The 11,011-nt window shown below is 42.2% G+C and overlaps 1 protein-coding gene across 1 annotated transcript in view; it reads left to right on the top strand.

The window, feature by feature from the left end:
- castor2 (cytosolic arginine sensor for mTORC1 subunit 2) overlaps positions 1 to 9,250 on the top strand; it is a 22,403-nt gene extending 13,153 nt beyond the window's left edge. Inside the window, exons 3-9 of the mRNA XM_014197803.3 lie at positions 930 to 1,123; positions 3,121 to 3,253; positions 4,530 to 4,653; positions 4,980 to 5,090; positions 5,982 to 6,064; positions 6,315 to 6,409; positions 6,539 to 9,250. Of these exons, the coding sequence (XP_014053278.1) occupies positions 930 to 1,123; positions 3,121 to 3,253; positions 4,530 to 4,653; positions 4,980 to 5,090; positions 5,982 to 6,064; positions 6,315 to 6,409; positions 6,539 to 6,604 (806 nt within the window). The 3' untranslated portion in view covers positions 6,605 to 9,250. The remainder of the gene's footprint in view (positions 1 to 929; positions 1,124 to 3,120; positions 3,254 to 4,529; positions 4,654 to 4,979; positions 5,091 to 5,981; positions 6,065 to 6,314; positions 6,410 to 6,538) is intronic.
- Positions 9,251 to 11,011: the final 1,761 nt, after the last annotated feature.

Below are 11,011 nucleotides of genomic sequence, written 5' to 3'. Positions count from 1 at the left end.
CCCGTTGTTCCATTATGGATTTTTACATTTTTAATTTAACCTTTATTTAACTTGGCAAGTCAGTTAAGAATAAATTCTTATATACAATGATGGCCTGGGAACAGTGTTCAAGGTCAGAACGACAGATTCTTACCTTCTCAGCTCGGGGTTTCGATCTAGCATTCTTTCGGTTACTGGCCCAACGCTCTAACCACTAGGCTACCTGCCGCCCCGGTTAACAGAGGCCAAGCTGTCACTGGCTTGGTTTTGTGGTTGAGTGATGAATCCATGTCATTATAGTCTGGTTTTCAGGGGGACCCTCGTTGGTCACCATTGATACTAGAAGCTCTGTGTTGTGAAACAGTTGCAGGTATTCTACTGTAGGTAGATTGTCTGGAAGTTTATATTGTGCTCATCTGTATGCATGTACTTTCCTTTGCTGCATCGAGGCTTCAAGTACTTGTTGTTTTGTTTTGTTTTCATGCCAGTGCATGAAAATGGCCGCACACACATTTAGCTCTATATTGAGACTGTTGACATAGCTTTCGCTATTAATCTATGCTCAGTGGTAAATGTTTTACCCTGAGTGATTTATAAGCTAATTTACTAACCACAATGAAGACCCTCTTGAAGGCGACTTGTTTAACTAAGTTATTATTGTTTTTTAGGATGAAATAAGCATGGTCAGTCTAGTGATATTTCATTGTTCTCAGCAGTGGAGTCAGGCCTTTTTCCAAGTCAGACCCCTCTCATATTAATGGCACCCAGGCTTGACAATGCCTCATCCAGCTCATCAGCGGAGGAGAATGTCAAACAATCATACGTAAAATAAGAGACATTGAGAGTCCGGCGATGCCGTTAGCGCCTCATTTATCGCTAAGGGGACCGCTGACAGACAGACACATCCATCTGGGGCCACACTAATGCGTAATTTTCTTGTCCCCTTTCAGAACTGCCCGAGTCGGAGCACCTTAGTGTCGCCGAGGCCACGTGGTTGGCTCTCAACGTGGTGTCGGGGGGCGGGAGCGCCACCAACTCTCAACCAATCGGAGTCACCAAAATAGCCAAGTCTGTCATTGCCCCCCTGGCAGACCACAACATCTCTGTGTTTATGCTGTCCACCTATCAGACTGACTTTATCTTGGTGAGTGCTGTTCCACTACAGACCTCTCTTAAGCGTAAATTAAAACCTATCTAGTGCGCAACTCAAGAACTACTAATAGCTGGTCAAAATGGTGATCCATTGTAGATGTGGGCAGCCCATCAATTACAAACTTCGTACATACTGTATAAATTAGGCTTTAGAAGTCTTGTTGCATGCCTTCCTCAACTTCCCAAGGAACACATGCAAGATATCAGCCAGCCAATTGGCCATTGTTATGAGCACCTTGTAGCGGCGCCCTTCTCCCTTCACATGTTATTGATACTCACATTTAGTTTGAGGACCTATTTGTCAGCTTAGCTGCTTATTCCTGTAAGTATTACTGAACATGGTCATTTGCCTTACCTGTTAAGTTACCAGTGGTATGAAGGTAGCCTACTCTTAAATATACCAGTAGATAATCGAAAATAGCTTACGGAACGGGCCATTTTAATCAAGTATGCCCTCACTTGTACTTTGTGGCCTGTGAGTGTTTTTCCATTTTGCTCAACATGAAAAGACAACAGCAGTGGATCTACAGTACCACCCTGGGCGGCACTTTTGCTTTGAGAAGAATCTTTTCATTTTGTCGAAGTTGCTTAATCACACCAGTCCTTTCTCATGCCAGGCATTTTTGGCTATAGGGAGTATTTGTATTACCCTGCTACTAAAAGGGGGTGGGGGGAAACACACAAGGTCTGCTGAATAACCAACCGGTGCCTGTGTATGGAAATAATTGTTAACAAAAATGGAGATGTTGATAATCTGGCAGTAGTTATGTAAAGAGGATCAGCCTCAGCTCAGTCTCTTGCTGGAATTCCCGGTAACATTCATGGCCACTGTTCTCCCTCCACGCCACCTGCTCCCAACCACGGCCTAATCACTGTCTGTAAAGAAATGAAGGAAACAACTTGCGTCTCTCTCTGTCTCTCTGCCTAATGTCTGTCCATTTGTCTGTCTCAATCATGTCCCTCTCTCGCTTTGCCTCAATCTCTCTGTCTGTCTGTTTGTCTTGTCTCACTCACTCTTTCTCTCCGTTTCTATCCTGCATGCTCTCGTTCCCTCCCACTGTGTCTGATTGTATTTGAGGGTCTGAGCCAGGCTGAAGGCCTCTTTTTATTTTTATTTATTTTTTAATCTGGTGTTGTATTATGATTATTTGCGTTACATAAACGGTGGGACCCGACCCAAATGAAGAAAGCCTTAAGTAACCTGACTTTGTCTGACTCAACCACCCTAGAGGAGTTAGAGGCCAGCTTCTCACAGGAGGCTTCACATTTTGTTTACATCCTCAATGCAACTCAAATAAGGGTTTAGTCAGGGGGAGAGGAGATGGATGAGTTTCTGTCAGGATCCGGCAGAACAGCCCCCATGGGGATGGAATCAGTCCGTCATGTCCAAATGTACAGTTCTTCAGGGAAGGAGGCACAGAGTTCAGTCGGGGAGAGCACAATTTTGGGGGAATGGACACACAGTAGCTTTGCATTAGGCCCATATAATGGAGACCTCTTTGGGGCATTTCATTTCACGTTGAAATTGTATTTTAAAGCAGAAGACCGTCTCCAGCTTTTTAGCATTGCATTCCTTTGGGAGGTTGTTTTCCCAAGCCTTTTGCTAGTCAGATATACCTGCTTGGAATGCTTGATTAACTTTTGCTGTACCCACAGGCCCATCTCTTTAGTTACCCTTGAAGTGTTCCGATAAGCAAAATGCAGAAGCTCTTGAGTTCTTTTGAAATTTCACTGAATAGTTTTCTATTGGGACTCCGTAGTTTATTTCCCCTGATAAGTGCAGTTTCAAATTGTGTTTGAAGTGCAAATATGAGTTACTTTCTGACGTAATTGCATCAGCCAGTTGGAAAGACCGTCTTCACCTGCTGTTCAAATGCTATTTCACGTTTCTATAAAACTTTTTTGGTTTTCCCAGTTGTAAGAAGTTTGTGTTGTGCTTTGGTTGAGGCTGAGTTGTTGATGGCGTAGTGGTTGTGTTGTGTTCATCAGGTTCGAGAGCGGGACCTGCCCATGGTCATGCACACCCTGTCTTCTGAGTTCACCCTGCTGAGAGTGATCAACGGAGAGACTGTGGCCGCCAACAGCCTGGGAGTCACCAACGGCTTTGTCAAGCCTAAACTCGGTAAGGCCAGGAGTGTCAAACTCAATCCATGGAGGACCTAGTGTCTGCAGGTTTTTGGTTTTTCCATTCAATTAAGACCTAGACAACCAGGTGAGGGAGTTCCTTACTAATCAGTGATCTTAATTCATCAATCAAGTACAAGGGAGGAGCGAAAACCTGCAGACACTCGGCCCTCCGTGGAATGAGTTTGACAGTGGGGTAGGCACACAATACTTTTATTTCCCTTTTCACACTATCATGTGGACACAAACTTTACTGTGCTGGCTCGGTTATTTACTTTTCACATTTTCCTTTCCTTTACAGTTCGAGCCCCTATGGGACATGTGTAACCAGGCCAGCACATCTCGACTCAGTAGTCTGAAAAGGCTATTGGATTTAGATACAGTAACGCACACTCTGTTTCAGGTTGTGCATTGGGGTTTCTGTGATACAAATGGAAATGTATTCATCCCCTGAATGAGAATATTGCAGCAACTCCCTAATATGAATGAGAATATTGCAGAGACTCCCTGATATGAATGAGAATATTGCAGAGACTCCCTGATATGAATGAGAATATTGCAGAGACTCCCTGATATGAATGAGAATATTGCAGAGACTCCCTGATATGAATGAGAATATTGCAGAGACTCCCTGATATGAATGAGAATATTGCAGAGACTCCCTGATATGAATGAAAATATTGCAGAGACTCCCTGATATGAATGAGAATATTGCAGACTCCCTGATATGAATGAGAATATTGCAGACTCCCTGATATGAATGAAAATATTGCAGAGACTCCCTGATATGAATTGGCTGTTTTGCTGCAGCCTGTCAAACCTTGAATTGAACAATCCATATTTGGTAAGAGTATGTCAATCCAACACGCGCTGTCAAGGTTCTTCCCCAGAACAGAACCTGAGAACACAGTATGATATGGCAGGCAGAACAGCAAGGGCCAGCCCCAGGCATAAGCGACATAAGCGGTTGCTTATAAGCCCATGGGCTCATTTTACATTTGTCATTTAGCAGACACTCTTATCCAGAGCGACTTACAGTAGTCAGTGCGTACATTTTCGTTCTGGTACCCCATGGGAATCTAACGACCCTGGCGTTGCAAGCGCCATGCTCTACCAACTGAGCCACACGGGACCACATTTTGTTGTCGAGATTTGTAAATCTCTTTAGGTGACATATTTGATGGGTAGTATGAATTCCCCCCAAAAAATATTAGCATATATGTTCACAACTGCCAGTATCATATTAATAAAAACATGTTTTTGCTCTCTCTCAGTGCCCCGTCCCATCATCCACCCTCTGTCCAGCCCCAGTAACATGTTCTGTGTGACCAGCCTGGACCCAGACACACTGCCCTCGGTGGCCACCCTGCTCATGGACGTCATGTTTTACTCAGGCGGGTAAGAACCCACTCCTCAGCACTCCTCCTGTTTTACATAAGGCTGTCACCAGAGGCCATCTTTTTAAGAGACCATCATACACACACACTGCCACAGGAACACTTAGCTGCTCCGTTCAGACAATTTGTTTTAGGAAGTCTAGAACCTGGAAAAGGGTTAGACTTAAGCAAGGGCTGTCATAGGATGGTTATGCTGCTGTTATGATTAGACTTTAAAGGTGTAGAAAGGTTTGACTAGCAGACCACTCGGTGACCAGGTTGGAATGGACAGGACCAAATGTAGTTGAAAGATTGGACAGACTTGAATCTCAGTACTTTCTATTCCAGCATGAAGGAGCCTGGGGCGTCTAGCGAGGACTCTGGACACATCCGCTTCTTCTCCTTCTCTCTGATTGAGGGCTACATCTCTCTGGTCATGGACGAGCAAACCACACCACGGTAGGTGCTCTCCTGTGGTACCGCCATTTAGAAGAAAAGAAAACGCATGGTTATGGTGTCTATCATCATCAGAAAGGCACAACTGCTATGTCAATTTGCTGTTTCGAGTCATTTGTGGACAAGTTGTTTGCTGCTGGGTTGTTAAGAAACAAACATAGAAGATCATAGAAAGTTTATTTGGAAAGAAGTTAATGTAGAGTTGACAGCTGTTACAGGTGTCACTTGTGTGGTAACCCGAACAGCTGCATTACTAATCACGTGGATTGAACTAAAGGATTACAGTACCACTACATTAGTAGCTATTTTATCATGGGCTTGTCCTACATTGGCGAGGTATCCCTTATATGGGTCAGTTTTGTCTCCAAGATAAGAAGGGGGACAATATGTGAACCAAGATTGTAGTACTTCCGAAGTAATGTATTTTTCACCATAGCATGTAGGACAGGGATGATCAACTAGATAAATAATTTGTAGACTGCAAATTGACCGCAAGAAGCCCAAACAGATATAATATTTGAATAAAACATAATTTCAAACCTTGCTTACATTTATCTACGATCTCATCTCTCTATTATGTGTGGGAATACTTTGCAACAGATTTTTCCTAAATGAAAAACACTTGGAGCTGATTTCCTGGTGTTTTTAGTATTTTATGTCTAACAAAAATTCCATCCACCAGTTGGGGAACCCTGATGTAGGGCAACCACTGGCCTACAATCTGAATTTGACCAAATCGCTGAATTTAACACAAAAGACAAAAATATGTATTCACTGTTTTCTGAAATCTTTGAATACATCTGATGTGAGAGGTACATTAAATAATATCTTTAAATGTTACTTGCTATAGATTGAATGAGTGTGTGCATTAATTTTCAAATTTCTTAAAACCAGGTTTCCAAACAATGTCCTCTTCACTAGTGCTTCAGGGGAGCTTTGGAAAATGGTACGCATTGGAGGACAGCCTTTAGGATTTGGTAAGTAAGACAGTTGTGGTTGTCTCTGTTTGGTTTCCACATGTTAGTCAGATCTCTGTGCAGAGTGCACATCACCAAGAGACACTGTTTGATGCGAGTGTAATTTGGCTAAGATTAGTAAAAACAAACTGTGATGCCAATACGAATATTACTTGGCAATGTGAATACATTAAACGCCCAGATACGCCCTGTCGAAAATAATTCTGATATTCATGGATATCTGTTCTTTATTCTCATTGCCTTGTGTCAGACGAGTGTGGAATCGTGGCTCAAATATCGGAACCCCTGGCGACTGCTGACATTCCAGCTTATTACATCAGTACCTTCAAGTTCGACCATGCCCTGGTGAGTGATGGTTTACAACTCTACACCCTCTCTGTATCGCTCTCTCTGTTTGTATGGTAAATTGTAGGGGTCAGTTTAAACTGGCGCTTTTGGAATAAAGACTTAACCCCGCCCTCCTATCTCTCATAGGTCCCAGAAGAAAACATCCAGAGTGTGATTGGAGCTTTGAGGACCAATGAGAGCGCAGGACAGTGAATGGGAGGTGGGAAGAGACAGTGGAACTAGCCATTCCTGTGCCCTCACACCCACACGTTGATTTATCATGTCAAACTCATTTTTTTTTTTAAGTGCCAAGAGCATATCAGTGGACTGCTGTGGGGGGTGGTTCTGGGAACAGGGTAATGTAAAGCTTGGGTGGTGTAGATGGGGTACAGGGGAGGAACGGTGCGTGTGTGTAGGGATGCTTTTGTTCAGCGATCAGCAACAAGCCCCTCCTATTCTGAGACATTGCCAACTACGCAACCCTACCCACCACCTCACCCCCTTGACCATCCACTCTTACCCCAAACAACATTCACTTCTTTGGGGACCCAAAGCTTGAGTGACTGCTGTGTTTTTTTCCCCCTCTCGCTCTTTTTCTTTCTCCTCTCCCTCACACCATTTCACCATGGCAACGCGGCCTACTAAGTTTGGGCCTATCTCTTCAACACCAGCCCGGAATGCTGCGACCCGGCCCTCACCTTTTACTTTGGCACCCACGCGGCCCATGACAGCCTATACTGGTGCTTTAGTATACCACACTTTCCTTCCAAACTTTGCAATTTCTCACAAGCTGCTCTTCCCATAACAACCATACTGTATTAGTTACCAGTCCTCCCCATAACAACCATACTGTATTAGTTACCAGTCCTCCCCATAACAACCATACTGTATTAGTTACCAGTCCTCCCCTTATGGAAAGAGAATGTTCTCTACAAACAATTATCAAGATTTCCATTATTCTTATTATTTATTTTTCTCAGTGCCAAGTCGTTTTAAAGACCAATGCCTTGTCTAACGCTCAGTGTGTTTGCACTTGAAGGTGACATTTCTGAGTTGTCGTTGGTAGTGACACGACATAGTGTGGTTTTGTTTTTACAAGTTATTGAATAAGCTTTTAATGTCAAGTCCTGATGAAATTCTCATTATGGAAACTCTTCTTAAAGTAATCCATTTCGGGGCTAGAGTTCTCATTGAAATGCCATTTAGCTGAATGCTAGCAAATAGATTGCAGGGACTGAGGCAAGATGTATGTCAATGGTCCTAAACTCTGGTGACCTGGAAAGCAGATAAGATTTGTCAGATAGGAAAATGAAAGATTCTGGTGTTGAGCGTTAAATTACATTTACTGACAAATCACAGAGCCACTGTTATGTAGAACATATCATATAAATAACATTCTAGTGGGCTATATATATAAGCCAGTTTTCATGTAGTATCGGTCGTTTTGGGAGAAGTAGGTTATCGTTTTGCATCAAGTGCCAGACCATGCCTGACACTAAACCAGCCCTTTACCACACAAACTAGTAGAATAAGGATAAGTGGTGGGGGAATGTTGGTTGGGTTGTGGATCATTGAACCAGTCCTGCAACCCTGGTCAGTTTAGGCCTTCAGCTCCCCTCCCTCCCTCAATCCTCGCCCCCTGCCCCCCCAGTCTGCACTTTAATACAGGTCCATCCTGCTGTACTGATGTGAAAACGGGGAAGACTATTTTACCCTTGAAGGATTCTCTTGAGAAGGTGAGACTATATTGGTCTTAATGCATTGGTGTTATTTTTTTTTTGTCCGCACCAAGAAAAGCTTGCTTCATCAGTTAGCTTTGATTAGCAGAAACCATGTAGCTATTAATCAGTGTTAAAAACATAAAAGGGTGATATAAAAAAAAATATTGCTTTTGCTTTCATGTTCTAGTGTGTTTGGTTTCTCAAGGCCTTCCTGTCATCTGTACTGTTTTCATTTCTAACATTGGTCCCCCAGACCCATTGCATATTCAAATTTCATCATCTCACCGTTATCCTAATTTAGACTTAATATGATGGATTCTGAAAGGAACTTGCAGATTTCAGCAATAATGTGATTTTTATATTGAAATCATTGGTTGATTTACATTGATTCAGTATGTGATGGGCTGGAATGTAAACTCCTATGCATGGGGTCTTGGGGGACTGCTGTTGGAGCAGTTGTTTTGCTAGATGCTGTACTACAATCTCTATTATTGGCTTTTTAGTCCAGCATTTTTTTTAATTCCTTGGCAGGGCTAGGTTTCCCACTTCAATGCACCCGCTAATAAAGAATCAAAAGTGATAGATTGAAGTGGTCAAACTGTGGGACAGAATCATTCCTATTACTTACAATGTACCTTGCTTATCAAGAATCAATCATTTTGAAGAATGAAATCAGCCAAGGCAGATGTGAGTCTTAAAAGGACACTGTGATGGAGAAAAATGCAACAGTGGCTTTTTACTTTGTGGCCCTATAAACAGACAAGACGGGATTCAAACAAACCACAATGCGAAATCGGCGATGGCTTTATCTATCTCTTCCATGCTGACGCATTTGTTAGCTTTAGCTTCTAAGATTTGTCTGCCATTTTAAAATGTTCTCGCTAATCATACTAATTCGCTAAAAAAGTTTGCTAAAGGTGGGAGAAAATATTTGGTAGTCATGATCAACCGCACCCCTCACTACAATTGTCTTTTAAAGACATTTTCCCTTAAATCAAGTGCAGTGCGACCACTGCACGTTGCGGTTTGTTTGAATCCTGGCCAAACACTTACATTTTACCTCTTTGTTGAAGGCGTCTTGCAGTGCAATAACATTGTGGTCTGACATTGGTATTACAAATAAAGCTTGTATTCTATACTTGAAGTGCAACTAAACATCCATATCACAGTCACACCTATTGTTGGTCGTTTTAACCCAGGTGTCTGCCATAACTTGTTTGACCAAGGTCTCAATTTAATCCGTATTGCGTAAATACATGAAATTTAAATAATGAAATTTAAAGGCAATGTTCCTGCTTTCAAGGTAAATGTTGAAATTACCTTTTTAAAATTCAACATCTGCGATACGGATTGAATCTAGCTCCAAATCACTTAATCCAAGTATTGACACCTCTAGATTGATCTCTGTCCTCACCATTGCTGCAAATAGGAACAGCTGAGAATACATTCTAAAGAAAAGTCACAGAAGAGTGGTCTCTGTATTATTTAACCTGTGCAAACAAACTAGAGAACACAGTTCCTTCTGACTTGCAGTGGGAGGCTAACTATACAACGCCATTACCTTTTTACTGCTTAAACACATAGGTGGAGGAGGTGCATTGTTAGAGGGCGCGTTCAGCAGTAGCGTCCTATTTGGCGTGCTTATTGACCTTTTCTATTTGCCGTAGAGGTCAGGCAAGTAGAGCAGCCATTGATGGAGCATGCAATCATGTGGATAACGGTGACCCAAGATTCTGTTTTGCAAACAGTGGCGATTTGAGTACCCAGAAATTGAGTAGTTTGTCTCTTTCAAGACGATTTGATACATGGGCTCTGATATGTTTTAGTTTGAAACGATTTAGTGCAATTCGAGGAATGAATACAATAGGATGCAATACCATTTGTTGCATAAACATGAATTTTCTATTCTTAAATTAAAATATGCTGTGCTGACGTGTTTATATGTAGTCACGTTGGTCTACCAGAATGTAGCCTCTGTTTTTGTCCCCCACACTTTGGTTCTGCAATGACAATCACCCACTAATTAACTTGTCATTTTTACAGATTAAGTGTTTGAGCTGAAATTTGATATTTGCTTTTTTGGTCTTTTCTACATTGTAGAATAATACCAAAGACAAACTATGAAATAACACATGGAATCATGTAGTAACCAAAAAAGTGCTAAACAAATCTAAATATTTTATTATTCTTCAAAGTAGCCACCGTTTGCCTTGATGACAGCTTTGCACTCTCTCAACCAGCTTCATGGAATGCATTTCAATTAACAGGTGTGCCTTGATAAAAGTTAATTTGTGGCTCAAATGCATTAAGAAGGAAAGAAATTCCAATCAGTTCTATTGTGACAAGATAGGTGGTATACAGAAGCCCTAGTTGGTGAAATGGCAAGAACAGCTCATAAGCAAAGAGAAACAACAGTCCATCATTACTTTAAGACATGAAGGTCAATCAATCTGTGAAAATGTCAAGAACGTTGAACATTTCTTCAAGTGCAGTCGCAAAAACCATCAAGCGCTATGATGAAACTGGCTCTCATGAGGACCGCCACAGGAAGTTACCGCTGCTCTAGAGTTCATTAGATAACTGCACCTCAGATTGCAGCCCAAATTAACGCTTCAGAGTTCAAGTAAGACACATCAACTGTTCAGAAGAGACTAGGTGAATCAGGCATTCATGGTAAAATTGCTGAAATGAAACCACTACTAAAGGACACTAAGAAGAGACTTGCTTGGCCCAAGAAACACGAGCAATGGACATTAGACCGGTGGAAATCTGTCCTTTGGTCTGAGTCCAAATTTGTGATTTTTGGTTCCAACCGCCGTGTCTTTGTGAGACGCAGAGTAGGTGAACGGATGATCGCTGCATGTGTGATTCCCACCGTGAAGCATGGAGGAGGTGGTGT

Source organism: Salmo salar, chromosome 04 (genome assembly GCF_965601325.2).
Source record: "Salmo salar chromosome 04, fSalSal1, whole genome shotgun sequence".
NCBI classification, from domain to species: domain Eukaryota; kingdom Metazoa; phylum Chordata; class Actinopteri; order Salmoniformes; family Salmonidae; genus Salmo; species Salmo salar.
Note: the sequence above shows the minus strand (reverse complement) of the source record. Positions and strands in the feature narration are given on the sequence as shown.